The following is a 20,243-nucleotide window of genomic DNA, read 5'->3' as shown; positions in this document are numbered from 1 at the left end:
TTTTACACGCCGGTCCTTACAGAACCGCGAAATTGGGCCCACCTCCCCCTCCCTCTCCCACGTACGGACCACGCCATGCGCTCACCACACCGCTCGCTAGGGTTTCGCCACCCCACTCGCTCACCCCGCATAAAGCCGCCTCCCCGCTCACCGCCGTCCTCACCCACTCCCTCCCACGCCTCCACGCTCCTTTCTTCCTCCCCAATCCACCGCCGCCACCACCGTAGCGTAGCCCTCCCACAACCACCGCTCTCTCTCCCGCCATGGCCTACCGCGGAGGCGGAGGCCGCGGCGCGCCGGCGGGAGGAGGGCGTGGGGCCACGGGCAGGCCGCCTCCGTGCGCGTCCTCGGCGCCTCGCCCCGCCGCGACGGCGGCGCCCGTGGTGGCCGACAACCCCAACGCCACGGGGCCGCACCAGGGCGCCTACCAGCACGGCGTCGTCGTCCGCAACCCCGCGCCGGCACCCTGCGCCGCCGTCCGCGCGCCTTCCCCGACGCCGGTCACCATCCGCGCGCCCTCGCCCACGCCGACCACCATCCGCGCTCCCGCTCCGACGCCCTCGCCGGCCGCGCCTCCGTTCCAGCCGGCCCGCGTCTCCGCCCCCGCCCCCGCTCCACCGACCCCCGCGGCCGTCGCCAAGGAGCTGGAGCCCAAGCCCTTCTTCACCGAGAGCGCGCTGGCGCCGCCCGCGGCCGCGGCGGCGCAGGTGGTGCAGCCCGAGGCGGAGAAGGGGCCCGAGGTGGAGCACGTGCCGGTGTCGAAGAAATGGCTCGCCCACCACGCGCGCCCCGGCGCCGGCACCGTCGGCCAGAAGGTGATGATCCGCGCCAACCACTTCGTCGTGAACGTCGCCGACAACGCCCTCTTCCACTACGATGTGAGCTGCCTCCGGAACCCCATCCCGCTCCTTAGTCCTTACCTACACTCTCTGTTCACGTAGTGGCTATTTCTGGTTTAGATCTGGCGTGCCATGCATGTTCTCGGTATACCCTTGTGATCGTGTTGTTTTCCCCCGCTAGCTGATTAGTTAATTTTTCCCTGTGAATTGTGTCCGACCTCATCGAGTAGTTTATGTGGGTGTTTTGGTCTAGCGCTCTTGCTACAGGATGTGGGAGCTTCGTCTAGTTTAGATCTGCCGTTTTTGAGCATGTTTTTCCGTTGTCCGCGCTAATTAACCGATAGATCTACCCCGGGATAAGCTTGTACTGACCCATCCATGGGTGATTTGGTCGAGCTAGCGCTCTCGCTACACTTAATCGGCCCTTGTATTTTTCGCTTGGCGTTTTCGAAGATGCACGGATGGATGGTTTTCTTCTGTTCTCGTGCATGAACAGTGGAATTTTTGGAGAGCGAGCGAGAGAGAGAGAGATAATTGCCTCCGTGCAAAGCCATCCCGCAGACAGTAGCTAGCGCGTCTTGTTTTCGGCTCTGTTGGTCTTGTCTTGGAAACTAGCAGTACAAGTACTAGTTATTTTTTGGGCAACTTTGCGGTCTTGGGTGCAGATTCTTGGGATCCGTTTTGGCTTGCTATAGACGGGAGGTCGTCGTGAGATCCCATCCCATCCTCCCCGTCCCATGCAAAGCCACCCACCTTTTTCTTTTTTCGATTTGATCTCCTGTGTCTTTTTCTGGCCTTCTTGCATGGTTCTGATTTCCGTCTGGTCCGTTTTAGCGACAAAATTCCTTTTCATTGCAGCTATGTCACAGTGTCCAGATCCTTATTCTCCACCACCTTTGGTCACAGAGGAGACATTGGTGAAGGATTAGAGTGCTGGAGAGGTTACTACCAGAGCTTACGTCCAACCCAGATGGGGCTGTCACTCAATATAGGTACTCCTCTCCCCTCCCCTGTCTGTTACTGTTACTGTTTTCTGATTGCAGTGTGTCCTAGCCTTGTTTATCTGATGATCTCCACTTCATTTTTCAGACATATCTGCAACATCCTTCTTCAAGCCTGTGACAGTGGTCCAGTTTGTGCTAGAGTTCCTCAACTTACGTGATGCCTCACGGCCTCTGACAGACAGGGACCGTGTTAAGGTACTGTTCATCCATGCTAAGCTAGTTTTAGAATTCATGTTATGTAGATTGCGCCATGTTATTCTCTTGACATAGTTGACTAATCTCCTCCTATGCACAATATGCAGATAAAGAAAGCACTCCGTGGGGTGCGTGTCGAAACAAACCACCAGGAAGACCAAATCAGAAGATACAAGATAACAGGGATTATTCCTGTTCCCATGAGCCAGCTCATGTAAATAACTTCCCTCCAATGCTATAATATTCTCCATTATGTCTTTTATCTCTATGTTCTGGTGCAACTAATCAGGGTTGCTGGAATATTAGAAAGGTGCGTAGTTGTGTAGAGATTTCCGGGTTATTGCTTCTTCATTGACGTTGGTGTGTCAGGAACTGGTTAGGGGAATAATTTTGTTTACAACATTCTTCCTGTGCCATATGCATTTGATTTCTGCAGCATAGCAAGGATCTGTTTGTGCCAAATTGTTTCCTGTTCACAATTTCCCTTATGAACGTTTAGACCACAGTTTCCTTTTTAGCATCTATCCATGATTATCATTCCCTTTCTAATAGCACTCTACTCGGGTTGTTTTTGTTGTTGTTAGATTTCCTGTTGATGAGAGAGGAACAAGAATGTCAGTTGTTCAGTACTTCATGCAAAGATACAACTACAATCTGCAGTATACTTCTTGGCCCTGCTTGCAGTCTGGAAGTGATGCTCGGCCTGTGTATCTGCCTATGGAGGTATTGTGTCCATGCCTGCTTCGTCATACTTGAATTATGCATTGTTTGCTCATGGTTCTCTACAAATTGATTGTAGGCGTGCAAGATTGTTGAAGGGCAAAGGTACTCTAAGAAACTGAATGACAAGCAGGTCACCAACATACTTAGAGCTACCCGTCAACGTCCCCAGCAGAGGGAGCAAAGCATTCGTGAGGTATGTACCTACTGTAAACTGGATTCTGTAAATACCTGCCCATATCTTCTTTTCAAGGCATATATGTCATGTTTGCCTGTAATGTCCAGTCTTTCTCGTAACACTCTTTTTCACACTGTAGATGGTTCTGCATAACAAGTATGCTCAGGAGTTTGGAATCAATGTCTGCAGTGACCTGGTCTCTGTTCCAGCCCGTGTGCTGCCTCCCCCCATGGTAAGGATGCTGCATTTTTTTCCCTTTCTCTGAGCTGCTTAAACTGGAAGGATTTGTAGTAATCACATCCTTCGTATGTGTTTCAGTTGAGATATCATGATTCTGGAAAGGAGAAAACTTGTGCGCCAAGTGTTGGACAGTGGAACATGATTAACAAGGTATTTCTCTGTTCAGTGTCTTCACTCCCAATTTTACTAAGCATTACTTCTTCTTGGAACAAGGAGTGGGAGAACTTGTTGAATTTCTTCTTTGGTTGTTCTAAATGTATTGGACAGGTCATCATTTTGTACTCCCTCCTTAAACTAATATAAGAGCGTTTAGAATACTAAAGTAGTGATCTAAACGCTCTTATATTAGTTTACAGAGGAGTATGTAGCAACTCAAATTATTTTGCTTGACACTTTATTGATCATGTAGTTTTCACACTAGTTACTTAAATTGAGAAACAGTTGAGCTTGTTTGCGACTTGGCTCATTATTTTGTATGTAGTATATCCATGATGGTACAAATGATAGGTCTCATTTGAGTTTTTTTACTGCAGAAAATGATCAATGGAGGAATCATAGACAACTGGGCCTGTGTGAGTTTTTCACGCATGCCTCCTGAGGAGGTACACAGGTTCTGTTGTGATCTGATTCAGATGTGCAATATGACTGGAATGGTAAAGGCTTGCATTGCTTTCCTGTTTCTAAGGCATTTATGATTTATGTGTGTATGTTATAGCTGACTGACTTGTGTTTTCCAACCCTGTAGTCTGTCAATCCAAGGCCACTTGTAGACAACCGATCAGCTAACCCCAACCACATCGAGAATGCCTTGAGGGATGTCTACAGGAGGACTACCGAAATGCTTGGAAAACAGGGACACGAAAAACAGCTACAACTGTTAATCGTAATCCTACCTGAAGTCAGTGGTTCTTATGGTATGCATATGTCTCCTCTGGTCAATCCCCTTCCACCTTCTCTTGGATTTCTGTAGATTTATGTGTGTGCCACGTTTAACTTTGCAGGGAAAATCAAGAAGGTTTGCGAGACCGACCTTGGGATCGTGTCTCAGTGTTGCCTGCCAAGGCATGCTGCCAGACCGAACAAGCAATATCTGGAGAATGTTGCACTCAAAATCAATGTGAAGGTAACATAACCAACTGGTCTATGTTTTACATTCAGTTTCCATGGATTGTTGATTTGTTGTCTGCTTCGGTTTCTGTTGAATGTGATAATTCTGTGTCTTAACTAGGTCGGAGGACGCAACACAGTTCTGGAGAGAGCTTTTGTGCGAAATGGCATACCGTTTGTGTCCGAAGTCCCAACAATCATCTTTGGTGCTGATGTTACACACCCCCCACCTGGAGAGGACTCTGCATCATCTATTGCTGCGGTTAGTTCTTTCCCCGTAGCTAACAGTTTGTCAATTTGTTATTTGTTTCTGTCTGATTTTATGTTTCAAATGGAATTATCATCTCGATGCACATGCCTGTTGAGTACAAATAGACTTATCCGCTTCTTTTATTGGATTGATGTAGGTGGTGGCATCAATGGACTGGCCAGAGATCACCAAGTACAGAGGTCTTGTCTCTGCTCAACCACACAGGCAGGAGATAATCGAAGACCTCTTCAGTGTCACCAAAGATCCGAAGAGGGGTAATGTCAATGGTGGCATGATCAGGTGAGTTTTGTGATTAGTCAGAGACGTTTGCTAGCAATTGCCCTGTGGATCAACTGCTAACCTGACATAATTGTCTCTACAGGGAGTTACTGATTGCATTCCGCAGGAAGACAGGCCGGAGGCCTGAGAGGATACTCTTCTACAGGTGTGTGCACAAATTCATGACACTCTTTTCATCCTGTCCATTCAATGGAACTGCCTGACCGATCATTCTCATGTACAGGGATGGCGTAAGTGAAGGCCAATTCAGCCATGTTCCGCGTCATGAAATGGACGCAATCAGGAAGGTAAGCCTGCAACATATGATTACATGCAAATTTCTGTTTTGTCTACCTCCTCTGATGTTATCCTTGGCTTTTCTCATTCTGATGGTTCTTAATTTTGCTGTTGCAAGGCCTGCGCCTCATTGGAGGAGGGGTATATGCCCCCAGTCACCTTTGTGGTTGTCCAGAAAAGGGATCACACCAGGCTGTTCCCTGATGTTCATGGGAGGCGTGATATGACTGACAAGAGTGGGAACATACTTCCTGGTTAGTAGTTCAATGTCACTGGTAGCAACTATCTGCTACTTGTTGAAGCATTGCTGACTGTGATTGCTATTTTTATTGTCCTGCAGGAAGTGTGTTTGAACTCATGACCTGCCACCCAACAGACTTTGGCTTTTACCTGTGCAACAATACCAACATACAGGTAGGCACTTGATCCAAATGTCATTTTTCTATGCATTTGATCTTCAGTGTTTGCATACTGAGTGCTTGCAAATACTCGCAGGGAACAAGTTGTAATTACCATGTTCTTTATGATGAGAACAATTTCACGGCTGATGCGCTTCAATCCCTGACGAAGAAGCTCTGTAATACGTAATCTTCTCTCTCTCTCTCTCTCTTTCTCTGTGTGTGTGTGTGTGTGTGTTGTGCTGCGCTGTGTTATGAATCTTACCACTTCTGATCTGTCTTTTGCAGCTATGCTCGGTGCGTTCCAGGACTCTCCACAGGTGAGTTTTTTTTCTTGTTCAGTTTCTGCCTTAATTTTACTTGAAGTCTGTTCTTTTTCCCTCTAAGTAGATAAGATAATCATGCTAGTGTGCAGCTTAGGCCTCGTAATATTGGATCAGTTGCTTGTATGTCTGCTTAATTGTGCTTTGCCAATGGCCTTTGTTCTACTGCTTCCTAGTCCTCTGTTTTGACGTTTACATCTTGTGCTGTTTATTTTCAGAACCTAAAATTTAACATGTTTTGCAGTGGCACCGGCTTTTTATGCTCATGTAAAAGCTAGAGTCTGTACTCGCCACTACATTGAAGGGGACGGCTCAACTGGGGAACTAAATATTAAACTTCTTGGTGGTGGTGACAAGTTAGTTACTGACATCTTAGTACTATTTCCAGTCTGTAAATGTTTGTCTTTTTTCTCTATGCCAAGCTTTAATGTTATTACTGTTTTGCAGTCCGGATACTGGAAGGCCTCGTAAAAGGCATCGTAAGGAAGAATCGGGTTCTTCATCTCAATCGGCCGATCACCCAACTCTGGGAGGCAACAGAATATCCAACATAAGTAATGCCGGTCGCGTCCCTTTTGTGGACTATGTTAAAGCACATCGCGGTAGTTTCATCGTCAAAGTGAGAGTTCAGGACTGTACCTCTACAGTTGTAGGTAGAAAGGAATATAGATATGATTTTGACGACATCGGTAGGGTACTCGGTAGTAGTTTTCTTATAGCTTACTTTGACACACACAAAGAGAACTTGACGTGGGGTGGAGAATTGATGTTTGAAGATATTGAAGTAAGCTATGGTCGAATCGTGGTGAATAGAAAGCCAAGAGTGGCTACGAGTCAAGATGATTTTGACAAGGATATCCATGTCCTCGTATTAATGTTGAGAGCTACATTCCTTCCAAAGGGGAAGAATTTACCATACTTTGAAGGCTTTCTTACATTTATCGAGAAGAGCAAATTTAGAAATCATCCAGAACTGCTACCGTACAAGCGGCGCCCCTTGGTTTTTATGTCCCCACTAGAAAGAGGTAATTGTTGTTGAACTTCTATGCTTTTACTTATTTTTTTGAGAAACTGTGTCATTTTATAGTAGCTTAGTTAGTGATAGCTTAATTGCACTTTTATCCACTGTTGGGTTAACTAATGCATTATACTAACAACTATTTGCAGTTACGTTATTGAATAACTGCTTTTTTACTGCAATTGTAGCTGCTGCTTTGGATAATCTTTTGAAGATTTATTTCCGGCTCAATGTTACTGAGCAGGAGAATTTCCGGTCAACATTGACCAACTTCGATTGCCCCAAGTGGCCTGATGCAAAAAGTTATTGCATTTTTGAACCTTTGGTTACTTATCAAGTGAACAAGCATGACGTCGATACATACCTAGACGAGGAATTTTATTGTTTACTCATTTTGCGAAACCATAATGAGCACGGCAAAGTGGTACTAAATGTCTAATCTCTTTATTATAACTGTTTCCCTTTTATTGTTTGCTGTTGTTCTAAAGATTAGTTTAAATTACAGTTGCCATGGGAATTGCTTGATTATGCCTCAGTTGCGTGCTTCGGAGATTTTGTTCAGGATTCTTTCTTGGGTCTTATGCTAAAGGGCTATGAAGTTCATAAAGCCCTTGCTTAAAGGTAACAAGTCATTTGCTCCTAAATTCTGTTCTTATAGCCACTGTTGGGTAAATATTTCTTGGATAATTTGTGGTAGATTCTTAGATAGGGACATAAAATTGGATAACATTGTTCCTAGTCTTTGGTTCCCTCTTTGTTTCTTGGATCGGAATGCATGTTCTTGTACGAATTGTTCTGTTTTCATCTCCTGATGACCACAAGCTGATAACCACGGGGCTATTTTCTTAGAATTTTCGAGTTTCTACTGTCTACACGAAGTCCTTGCATGTGCGATAAAGATCTTGAAAAAATCTTGGCATCTAATCTTTCTCTGTTTCTGCTTGTGATGTCAAAACACCCCACGTATCTAGTTTGCTCTGGTTACTACTGATGCCAATGCCATTTATTGTAATGGATTCTGTCCTGAACTTCCGAATTGTGATATCCAATCTGCTACTGTTTTCTGATGCGTCTGATTGAATCTGATGGCTGACCTCTTGATGCTTTGTGATGGGTGGCAGGCATTTGGCAGGCAGAAGGTGGAGCCTGAGGTCAAGGAGGAGACTCCGGGTGTGATGCCAGAAGTACCGGCGGCAACTGAGTCTCAGTGAAGGCGTCCTGAGCTCGTGATCGTCTTCCATGAATCTGAAGCTTCATTCACTGAGAGTTGTGAGGTCTTATCAGCATAGAGTTATCTTTTGGTTTTGTCCTTGTCTTTGCTTAGTTGGGACATGGTTTGCCTGAGCGATTTCAACTTGTAAGACACTAAGACCCGTTCCAGTTATGGATCTTAATCTGGTTGGAACCGCCGTCATTTGCGGTGCATTTTGGTGATATTCGTTTTGCCATCACCTATGCTTCATTCTGTCGAATGGAATGGAAGATCATTTGATCAGGTAGTTCTCTGTGCAATGCGACCTGGTCTTGTTCTGGTTCTCCTTGATGCTACAAATGCTACCTGCTTCCTATTGAGTTTAGTTGCTTCAGTGTATTCGTGCAGTATTATAGTTGGTGTTTACATTCGAATGTATATTTCTCAAAGATTGGCCAGGCCAATAAGAGTTTATAAGGGCACATCAAGCCGTGAGGAGAGGTGGGTCAGCCAAAAATTGCCTGCCTCCTTGTCTGTCTTGGCTGCTACCTTGTCTACCGGTTCCCTAAACCGGTTGCACCAAAGTTCATAAGTTTCAAATAGTAAGCAGAGCATCATGGTGTTCATTTCTGAAGGCGGCAGCGTTCCTAGATTGCTAGATCTTCCAGAGGATGGAAGCAGCACCTCAGGTCAGACGGAGGGATCAAGACCAGTCGGGGCGATGGCAGACCAAAGGTCTTAAAACCTGTGAGAAGGGTTGATTTGAAGTTGAACCCAAACTTGGCACGCTTTGGGGTAGTTTAAGAACAAATGTGCAGTGTCTTTAGAGGTGCATGGGCAGGCTGCATCTGAGATTATATGCTTGTGAAACTGGTTAGCTCGTGTTTAAGAGGAGCCAGCCGAAGAGCCTTAGCTTGGGGTGAGCTCTTGATCGCCAAATTAGGTTCGCGCGATCATCTTCAGTTTCCCCCTGAGTGAGGATCGCATAGGCTGCCTTTGAGGAGAATGGCGCACCATGGTTGAGGATCCGATCGTCCGGTCCTTCAGAGAGCTGGAAGTCCTGTAACAGTACATTCAAGGCAACAAGCTCGGCCGAAGTAGCATTAGATAGCCGGTTAGTCAGGTTAGCATGTAAGCCGTACTGCATGACGTGGAAAACAAGGATGTGTGGGTCTCTTGAGTGGGAGTAGAGGCTTGGGAATTTCTAAGCTAGGGAGGTTTGCTGTAGCCAGGTGTCATGCCTGAAGAAAGTTCTGAGGCCATTATTTGTGAGCACAGATGAGATGGAACATAGGGTTTTTATGTGGCATTATATGATTTTGGTCAGGAAGGTGGGGTTGTTGCAGGAGGCAATGTGTGGCAGGTTGTTTAGGTGTGTACTTTGTTTAGCCATGAAATCCAGGGCAGCACAATAGGAGAGCTGTCAGAGAGGAGCTTGTGAGCAAACTTCATTAGCAAACAATCATTTTATAAAGCTATATTTTTTATGCCAAGACCACCAATTTGTTTTCAGTTTGCAAACGACAATAAGGCATTGAGCGCCAGAACATGACTCGTCGGCGGCCCAGAAGAACGCTCTCCGAATAGCATCAATGGCTTTCACCGTTTATTTAGGGAGTTTGAAAACAGACATGAAGTACGTGGCTAGCGAGTCGAGAACCGAATAGATGAGAACTAAATGTGCCGAACGGGAGAGCAGTTTGGCGCACCATCCAGGCAGGCGATTTAGGCAGCTAGAGATGATCGGCTGCAAAGCGGAAGCTGGCAGTTTGTAGGGTGACAGGGGGCCCTAGGTACTTATGTGGAAAATTAAAGATGGGGCAACCTAAGGTAGAAGCAATTGTAGCAGCGGTAGCGTTGTCTAAGTGCAGTGGGACGAAGGTGCTTTTGAAGAAGTTTATGTGAAGCCCAGTAGCTGCGGAGAAGGATTCCAAGATTGATTTAAGAGTGGCAGCTGCTTCATCAGATGCATGTTACAATTAGGGTGTCGTCGACGTAGTGAAGCACCACGGGGGGAGATCATGGTAGATTGGGTGCCCGAGAGCAGCATTAGATGTAGTGAATGCATTACAGATTAGCTATTGCAAGATATCTACCACAATGAATTAAGAGTTACGACGAGAGGGGGTCACCTTGACGAAGACCATTTTTGCAGTTAATCTAATCACCCTCGACTCCAATTAATAGAACATAAGTTTTGTCCGAGCTTAGGATGTCATTGATCCAAGCGTAGAAGCGGTCTGGGAAACCGTGGTGTCGCAAGATTTTGAGAAGGGAAGCCAGGAGACAGAGTCATAGGCTTTTCTAAAATCCAGCTTTAGGATCATAGTTTGGGCTTCCCGTTTGTGACATCAGTTTTTTTGACAAAAGGGTGATTTTTATTGGCTCGAAATGAAGCTCAAGAGGATAAACAGAAAGAGCACACATCCGACCTTTGCATAGCTAGGATGCACACAGTCAACCACAACGCACGCAAACAAAAAACACACCCGCAAAATGTAAAGTCATATAAGACCAAAACTATGCGTAGGCGGGTGAAAAAGAAAAACTCAATCGACTAAATCCGTGATCGGCAAACTACAACAATGATCATATGTAACGACCCGACCCTGCTTCGCGTCCGTCCAGGCACGAGCGTGTGCGCGCTTTGACAGCACCGGGTCTACCTCGACCCGATCCAGCAAGCGAGCCGGCCTACCTTGGCCTCTCCATCGACCTGGGCTTGGCCCGTGGTGAGAATGTTGGAAATATCCCCTAGAGGCAATAATAAAATGGTTATTATTATATTTTCTTGTTCATGATAATTGTCTATTGTTCATGCTATAATTGTACTAATCGGAAACCGTAATACATGTGTGAATACATAGACCACAACATGTCCCTAGTAAGCCTCTAGTTGACTAGCTCGTTGATCAATAGATGGTTGTGGTCTCCTGACCGTGGACATTGGATGTCGTTGATAACGGGATCACATCATTAGGAGAATAATGTGATGGACAAGACCCAATCCTAAGCATAGCACAAGACCGTGTAGTTCGTTTGCTAGAGCTTTTCTAATGTCAAGTATCATTTCCTTAGACCATGAGATTGTGCAACTCCCGGATACCGTAGGAATGCTTTGGGTGTATCAAACGTCACAACGTACGTTGTGACTATAAAGGTGCACTACAGGTATCTCCGAAAGTGTCTGTTGGGTTGGCACGAATCGAGACTGGGATTTGTCACTCCGTATGATGGAGAGATATCTCTGGGCCCACTCGGTAACGCATCATTATAATGAGCTCAATGTGACTAAGAAGTTAGCCACGAGATCATGCGTTACGGAACGAGTAAAGAGACTTGCCGGTAACGAGATTGAACGAGGTATGGGGATACCAACGACCGAATCTCAGGCAAGTAACATACCGATGGACAAAGGGAATTGTATACGGGATTGATTGAATCCCCGACATCGTGGTTCATCCGATGAGATCATCGTGGAACATGTGGGAGCCAACATGGGTATCCAGATCCCGCTGTTGGTTATTGGACGGAGAGATGTCTCGGTCATGTCTGCATGGTTCCCGAACCCGTAGGGTCTACACACTTAAGGTTCGGTGACACTAGAGTTATTATGGGAAATTGTATGTGGTTACCGAAGGTTGTTCCGGGTCCTGGATGAGATCCCGGACGCCACGAGGAGTTCCAGAATGGTCCGGAGGTAACGATTTATATATGGGAAGTCCAATTTCAGTCGCCAGAATGATTTCGGGGGTTAACGGTATTATACCAGGACCACCGAAAGGTGTCTGGGGGTCCATCGGGTGGGGCCACCTGCCCCGGAGGACTTAATGGGCTGAATATGGGAGGGAACCAGCCCCATAGTGGGCTGGTGCGCCCCCAAGGGCCCAAGGCGCCTAGGGCTGGAAACCCTAGGGGAGGGGGGCGCCTAGCACCTTGCTTCGGGGGCAAGTCTTCCCCTCCTGGCCGCCGCCCCCCTCTAGATGCATATAAGGGGTCCGGTCCCCTCTTCCCTTCCTCCTATAAATAGTGGGGTGGGGTGGGAGGGCAGCCGCACCCCTTCCCCTGGCGCAGCCCTCCACCCCCAACACCTCCTCCTTCTTCGTAGTGCTTGGCGCAGCCCTGCAGGAGAACTAAGAGCTCCACCACCACGCCGTCATGCTCCCGGAGTTCTCCCTCAACTTCTCCTCTCCCCTTGCTGGATCAAGAAGGAGGAGACGTCCCCGGGCTGTACGTGTGTTGAACGCGGAGGCATCGTCCATTCGGTGCTTGGATCGAATCTTCAGCGATTTGAATCGCCGCGAGTACGACTCCATCAACCGCGTTCTTGTAATGCTTCCGCTTAGCGATCTTCAAGGGTATGAAGATGCACTCCCTCTCTCTCGTTGCTAGAATCTCCTAGATTGATCTTGGTGACACGTAGGAAAATTTTGAATTATTACTACGTTCCCCAACAGTGGCATCATGAGCTAGGTCTATGCGTAGATTCTATGCACGAGTAGAACACAAGTAGTTTGGGTGATGATTTGTTCAATTCGCTTACCGTTACTAGTCCTATCTTGATTCGGCGGCATTATGGGATGAAGCGGCCCAGACCGACCTTACACGTACGCTTACGTGAGACAGGTTCCACCGACTGACATGCACTTGATGCATAAGGTGGCTAGCGGGTGTCTGTCTCTCCCACTTTAGTCGGATCGGATTCGATGAAGAGGGTCCTTATGAAGGGTAAATAGGAATTGTCATATCACCGTTGTGGATTTTGCTTAGGTAAGAAACGTTCTTGCTAGAAACCCATAGCAGCCACGTAAAACATGCAACAACAATTAGAGGACGTCTAACTTGTTTTTGCAGGGTATGCTATGTGATGTGATATGGACAAAAGGATATGATGAATGACATATGTGATGTATGAGATTGATCATGTCCTTGTAATAGGAATCACGACTTGCATGTCGATGAGTATGACAACCGGCAGGAGCCATAGTTGTCCTAATTTATTGTATGACCTGCGAGTCAATGAAAACGCCATGTAATTACTTTACTTTATTGCTAACCGTTAGCCATAGTAGTAGAAGTAGTAGTTTGCGATACAACTTCATGAAGACACAATGATGGAGATCATGGTGTCATGCCGGTGATGAAGGTGATCATGCCGCGCCTCGAAGATGGAGATCAAAGGCGCAAGATGATATTGGCCATATCATGTCACTTTATGATTTGCATGTGATGTTTGTCATGATTACATCTTATTTGCTTAGAACGACAGTAGCATAAATAAGATGATTCCTCACTAAAATTTCAAGAAAAGTGTTCCCCCTAACTGTGCACTGTTGCGGAAGATCGTTGTTTCGAAGTACCACCTGATGATCGGGTGTGATAGATTCTAACGTTCACATACAACGGGTCACTACTGCAGGATACTGCTAACGCGACACTACAATCAGAGACCCTTTACCGAAACTGTGTGCGATGCAATAATCGCAAACGGTGGTGTAAAAAAACATTAAAAAAGGTGAAAAACGTTTGCGATGGCGGAGCCATCAAACATGGTTCAGATTTTAGTTGCGTGTGCGATGAAGGACACACGGTTAATCCATTCAAACTGTCTGCAATGAGGCAGAACAACAGAAACGGCGGCTCGACATCTCGTCAGTGAAAAGGAAGAGCCCTCCTGTGCCTTGGTAGAGCATGAGTAGAACAGTGTCTCCAATTTTCCAATATGGATGCATTGCCACGAGAAGCGAGAACTTGTTAATTTGAATGGTTCCATTTTTGCGGGAAATGCAATACCTTGCAATCACTTTGGCCTTATTAGCAGGCACAAGTGTAATTCGACCACGCCGAGAAATCAATCTAGGAACTGCTACAGGGGGCAATTTCTATTGACATGTAGAATAAAAAACAGTTGTAACATATCGTTGAAGATATATATAGTTTATGAGCATCAACATTAAAATAAGACTTTTTTACCAACGCTTTGTGCACACAATTGGTCTTGTTTAGTGTGTGCACCATAGGTCTAATTAATCCCATCTTCATATGCTGAGCTATCTCTGTCAGATTATCAACAAAGTTTATGACATGCTTCAAGTCCTTCCAGTGAAATTTGGTACGCTTAGTAACATACAGATCGTTCACTATGCATCCAACATATCCCGCTTAAAAGGTGGAAAGGTATTATTTATTCAGAACATGGCAAAAGAATATATAGTGCGCATAAATTGGTAAATAGAATTTATTACTGCCTACGAACGGAGTCAAAATATGATATCACAATTGGTTGCTTAAATAGTGATCAATTGGTTGCTTAAATAGTAATATGACAACATGGAGAAGGTTGAAAGGACACTAACCTTGATCAAACTTTGATCGGCTGATAACGTTGGGGAAGTAAACATCCATGTTAATTAGACCAGGCTGTGGTGCACGCACTAGAAATTTATTGCCAGCTTTCAGTTCATAACACTTAGACATTTTGCTCCAAAGGTCCGCATTAAAATAGGAGTGACAACCTTTATCAAGTTTTACACTAACCGTCATTGTAAATCCATGCTGCATTGTCAATATGACATCCTGGGGGTCATCAGCAAAGTAAAGCCCAAGATTTCCTTCTACTCCTATTCTTTTAAAGCAAGGGATGTACTGCTTGAAATGAAAATTAAGATCGTAAATTAGATATATTGAAATAACAGAGCAAGATGCAAATATGGGAGTAACTGATAAAACAGATCCATATATAGATGAAAGCAAAGTACAAAAAATATAGGATTAAAAATAGATAATGTAACAAAGATTTGATGCAAATATATAGATAATGTAGCAACACACGGTATATGTTCACAAATTTAGGCCATGACGACCGTAGTAGGTTGAGATTGAACATACCGAGCGCTCCCTGAAGTCATCCGGAATGGTGAGATAGAACTTCGTTTCCGACTGGCCACGACCACAGTTGCCCGAGTTGTGCTCGCACTGTGGACACATGAATAAACAACCACGAATCAGCTAGAACAAAAATGATTCCACGGCGATTTCCGCCGGTTGATTAACAGCGACGGACGGACTGCGATAAGAGACGAGTGAATATTTTGATAATTAAGTTGATTACCTTCTCCATGAGAAAAATCCCTGGCCCAATCCCCGCAGAAAACCCCAGTCGACCAGAGTCTAGAATGTCGGTATGCAGATAGGCGGCGGAAAGCGGTAGGGGCGAAATCCGGTGCCGTTTGGAGCGCGACCTACGCCCGCCGCCAACAGCCGTCGAGCTTAGGGTGAAGAGTTGCAGAGGAGTCCGCGGCGAGTGAGTGGGGACGAAGTGGGCGAGGTTTTCTTTTTTCCTTTTGCATGTGTGAGTGAACACACACGGTTCGCAGAGGCAACAGAGATGAATCGTGTGCGATAGTAAATCACCGAGATTGATGAAGGAAATATGCCCTAGAGGCAATAATAAAGTTGTTATTTATATTTTCTTATATCATGATAAATGTTTATTATTCATGCTAGAATTGTATTAACCAGAAACTTAGTACATGTGTGAATATATAGACAAATAGAGTGTCACTAGTATGCCTCTACTTGACTAGCTCGTTGAATCAAAGATGGTTAAGTTTCCTAGCCATAGACATGAGTTGTCATTTGATTAACGGGATCACATCATTAGAGAATGATGTGATTGTCTTGACCCAGCTTAGCACGATGATCATTTAGTTTGTTGCTATTGCTTTCTTCATAACTTATACATGTTCCTATGACTACGAGATTATGCAACTCTCGAATACCGGAGGAACACTTAGTGTGCTATCAAACGTCACAACATAACTGGGTGATTATAAAGATGCTATACAGGTGTCTCCAATGGTGTTTGTTGAGTTGGCATAGATCGAGATTAGGATTTGTCACTCCGATTGTCGGAGAGGTATCTCTGGGCTCTCTCGGTAATGCACATCACTATAAGCCTTGCAAGCAATGTGACTAATGAGTAATTGCGAGATGATGCATTACAGAACGAGTAAAGAGACTTGCCGGTAACGAGATTAAACTAGGTATTGAGATACCGACAATCGAATCTCGGGCAAGTAACATACCGATGACAAAGGGAACAATGTATATTGTTATGCGGTTTGACCGATAAAGATCTTCGTAGAATATGTAGGAACCAATATGAGCATCTAGGCGCCCCCCTTTTCCTTCTCCCTCTCCCTCTCTTTCCTTCCACTCTCTCCCTTTTCGTGGAAACCTACTAGGACTTGGAGTCCTAGTAGGATTCCCCTCTTGGGGGCGCGCCAAGGAGGGTCGGCCGGCCTCCCCCTCCCTCCTTTATATACGTGGGGAGGGGGGCACCCTAGAACACACAAGTTGATTGTTTAGCCGTGTGCGGTGCCCCCCTCCACAGTTTTCTACCTCGGTCATATCGTTGTAGTGCTTAGGTGAAGCCCTGTGTCGGTAACTTCATCATCACTGTCATCATGCCGTCGTGCTGACGAAACTCTCTCTTGACCTTAGCTGGATCTAGAGTTCGTGGGATGTCACCGAGCCGAACGTGTGCAGATCGCGGAGGTGCCGTACTTTCGGTACTAGGATCGGTCGGATCGTGAAGATGTACGACTACATCAACCGCGTTGTCATAACACTTCCGCTTTCGGTCTACGAGGGTACGTGGACAATACTCTCCCCTCTCGTTGCTATGCATCACCTAGATGAATCTTGCGTGTGCGTAGATTTTTTTTTGAAATTACTGCGTTCCCTAATAGTGGCATCCGAGCCAGGTCTATGCGTAGATGTTATATGCACGAATAGAACACAAAGAGTTGTCGGCGATAATAGTCATACTGCTTACCAGCATGTCATACTTTGATTCGGCGGTATTGTTGGATGAAGCATCCCGGACCGACATTACGCGTACGCTTACGCAAGACTGGTTCTACCGACGTGCTTCGCACACAGGTGGCTGGCGGGTGTTAGTTTCTCCAATTTTAGTTGAATCGAGTGTGACTACGCCCGGTCCTTGTTGAAGGTTAAAACAACACAGTTGATGAAAAATCTTTGTGGTTTTGATGCGTAGGTAAGAACGGTTCTTGCTCAGCCCGTAGCAGCCACATAAAACTTGCAACAACAAAGTAGAGGAGGCCTAACTTGTTTTTGCAGGGCATGTTGTGATGTGATATGGTCAAGACATGATGCTAAATTTTATTGTATGAGATGATCATATTTTGTAACAGAGTTATCGACAACTGGCAGGAGCCATATGATTGTCGCTTTATTGTATGCAATGCAATCGCCCTGTAACTGTTTTTACTTTATCACTAAGCGGTAGCGATAGTCGTAGAAACAACAGTTGGTGAGATGACAACGATGCTACGATGGAGATCAAGGTGTCGCGCCGGTGACGATGATGATCATGACGATGCTTTGGAGATGGAGATCAAAGGCACAAGATGATGATGTCCATATCATATCACTTATATTGATTGGATGTGATGTTTATCCTTTATGCATCTTATTTTGCTTAGTTCGGCGATAGCATTATAAGATGATCTCTCACTAAATTTCAAGGTACAAGTGTTCTCCCTGAGTATGCACCGTTGCGATAGTTCGTCGTGCCGATACACCACGTGATGATCGGGTGTGATAATCTCTATGTTCACATACAACGGGTGCAAGCCAGTTATGCACGCGCAGAATACTCGGGTTAAACTTGACGAGCCTAGGATATGCATATATGGCCTCGAAACACTGAGACCGAAAGGTCGAGTGTGAATCATATAGTAGATATGATCAACATAGTGATGTTCACCATTGAAAACTACTCCATTTCACGTGATGATCGGACATGGTTTAGTTGATTTGGATCACGTGATCACTTAGATGATTACACAAATGTCTATCTAAGTGAGAGTTCTTAAGTAATATGATTAATAGAACTTTAATTTATCATGAACTTAGTACCTGATAGTATTTTGCATGTCTATGTTGTTGTAGATCAATGGCCCATTCTACTGTTCCTTTGAATTTTAATGCGTTCCTAGAGAAAGCTAAGTTGAAAGATAATGGTAGCAACTACACGGACTGGGTCCATAACTTGAGGATTATCCTCACTGCTGCACATAAGAATTACGTCCTGGAAGCACCGCTAGGTGCCATGCCTGCTGCAGATGCTACTGATGACGTTAAGAACGTCTGGCAAAGCAAAGCTGATGACTACTCAATAGTTCAGTGTGCCATGCTTTATGGCTTAGAACCGGGACTTCAATGTCGTTTTGAACGTCATGGAGCATATGAGATGTTCCAGGAGTTGAAGTTAATATTTCAAGCAAATGCCCGGATTGAGAGATATGAAGTCTCCAATAAATTCTACAGCTGCAAAATGGAGGAGAATAGTTCTGTCAGTGAACATATACTCAGAATGTCTGGGTACCACAACCACTTGACTCAGTTGGGAGTTAATCTTCCTGATGATAGTGTCATTGATAGAGTTCTTCAATCACTGCCACCAAGCTACAAGAGCTTCGTGATGAACTATAATATGCAAGGGATGGATAAGACAATTCCCGAGCTCTTCGCAATGCTAAAGGCTGCGGAGGTAGAAATCAAGAAGGAGCATCAAGTGTTGATGGTCAACAAGACCACCCGTTTCAAGAAAAAGGGTAAAGGGAAGACGGGGAACTTCAAGAAGAATGGCAAGCAAGTTGCTGCTCAAGTGAAGAAGCCCAAGTCTGGACCTAAGCCTGAAACTGAGTGCTTCTACTGCAAAGGGACTGACCACTGGAAGCGGAACTGCCCCAAGTATTTGGCGGATAAGAAGGATGGCAAGGTGAACAAAGGTATATGTGATATACATGTTATTGATGTGTACCTTACTAATGCTCGCAATAGTGCCTGTGTATTTGATACTGGTTCTGTTGCTAATATTTGCAACTCGAAACATGGACTACGGATTAAGCGAAGATTGGCTAAGGACGAGGTGACGATGCACGTGGGAAATGGTTCCAAAGTCGATGTGATCGCTGTCGGCACGCTACCTCTACATCTACCTTCGGGGTTAGTTTCAGACCTGAGTAATTGTTATTTGGTGCCAGCGTTAAGCATGAACATTATATCTGGATCTTGTTTGATGCGAGACGGTTATTCATTTAATCCGAGAATAATGGTTGTTCTATTTATATGAGTAATATCTTTTATGGTCATGCACCCTTGAAGAGTGGTCTATTTTTGTTGAATCTCGATAGTAGTGACACACATATTCATAATATTGAAGCCAAAAGATGCAGAGTTGATAATGATAGTGCAACTTATTTGTGGAACTGCCGTTAGGTCATATTGGTGTAAAGCACATGAAGAAACTCCGTTCTGATGGACTTTTGGAATCACTTGATTATGAATCACTTGGTACTTGCGAACCATGCCTCATGGGCAAGATGAATAAAACTCCGTTCTCCGGAACAATGGAACGAGCAATAGATTTATTGGAAATCATACATACTGATGTATGTGGTCCGATGAATGTTGAGGCTCGTGGCCGGTATCGTTATTTTCTGACCTTCACACATGATTTGAGCAGATATGGGTATATCTACTTGATGAAACATAAGTCTGAAACATTTGAAAATTTCAAAGAATTTCAGAGTGAAGTGGAAAATCATCGTAACAAGAAAATAAAGTTTCTGTGATCTGATCATGGAGGAGAATATTTGAGTTACGAGTTTGGTCTTCATTTGAAACAATGTGGAATAGTTTCACAACTCACGCCACCCGGAACACCACAGCGTAATGGTGTGTCCGAACATCGTAACCGCCCTTTATTAGATATGGTGTGATCTATGATGTCTCTTACTAATTTACCTCTATCATTTTGGGGTTATGCTTTAGAGACGGCTGCATTCACGTTAAATAGGGCACCATCTAAATCCGTTGAGACAACACCTTATGAACTATGGTTTGGCAAGAAACCCAAGTTGTCATTTCTTAAAGTTTGGGCTGCGATGCTTATGTGAAAAAGCTTCAACCTGATAAGCTCGAACCCAAATAAGAGAAATGTGTCTTCATAGGATACCCAAAGGAGACTGTTGGGTACACCTTCTATCACAGATCCAAAGGCAAGACATTCGTTGCTAAGAATGGATCCTTTCTAGAGAAGGAGTTTCTCTCAAAAGAAGTGAGTGGGAGGAAAGTAGAACTTGATGAGGTAACTGTACCTGCTCCCT

General features: G+C 45.0%; 1 protein-coding gene across 1 annotated transcript; it reads left to right on the top strand.

Annotated features, from left to right (window-relative positions):
* Positions 1-263: 263 nt before the first annotated feature.
* Positions 264-8,343, top strand: LOC123115142 (protein argonaute MEL1). The gene is made up of 24 exons (XM_044536387.1): positions 264-937; positions 1,674-1,831; positions 1,929-2,038; positions 2,146-2,252; positions 2,623-2,761; positions 2,838-2,954; positions 3,076-3,168; positions 3,255-3,326; positions 3,710-3,829; positions 3,922-4,090; positions 4,178-4,299; positions 4,405-4,545; positions 4,691-4,833; positions 4,916-4,978; positions 5,057-5,120; positions 5,228-5,363; positions 5,450-5,523; positions 5,605-5,693; positions 5,796-5,827; positions 6,075-6,186; positions 6,278-6,855; positions 7,037-7,272; positions 7,354-7,469; positions 7,970-8,343. Exons 1-23 carry the CDS (start codon positions 264-266, stop codon positions 7,465-7,467), a joined length of 3,663 nt encoding a protein of 1,220 aa, XP_044392322.1. The 3' UTR covers positions 7,468-7,469; positions 7,970-8,343.
* The last annotated feature ends 11,900 nt before the right edge of the window (positions 8,344-20,243 follow it).

Source organism: Triticum aestivum, chromosome 5B (assembly GCF_018294505.1).
Source record: "Triticum aestivum cultivar Chinese Spring chromosome 5B, IWGSC CS RefSeq v2.1, whole genome shotgun sequence".
In the NCBI taxonomy this organism is placed as follows: Eukaryota; Viridiplantae; Streptophyta; class Magnoliopsida; order Poales; family Poaceae; genus Triticum; species Triticum aestivum.
This window is presented reverse-complemented; position numbering and strand designations above follow the sequence as displayed.

Excerpts from the sequence above, each read along its gene's own strand:
- LOC123115142 (XM_044536387.1), top strand. The coding sequence starts at position 264 with ATGGCCTACCGCGGAGGCGGAGGCCGCGGCGCGCCGGCGGGAGGAGGG. Across the intron at positions 2,039-2,145 it reads CAGACAGGGACCGTGTTAAG|ATAAAGAAAGCACTCCGTGG; the intron begins GTACTGTTCATC and ends CACAATATGCAG. Across the intron at positions 5,524-5,604 it reads GCAACAATACCAACATACAG|GGAACAAGTTGTAATTACCA; the intron begins GTAGGCACTTGA and ends AAATACTCGCAG.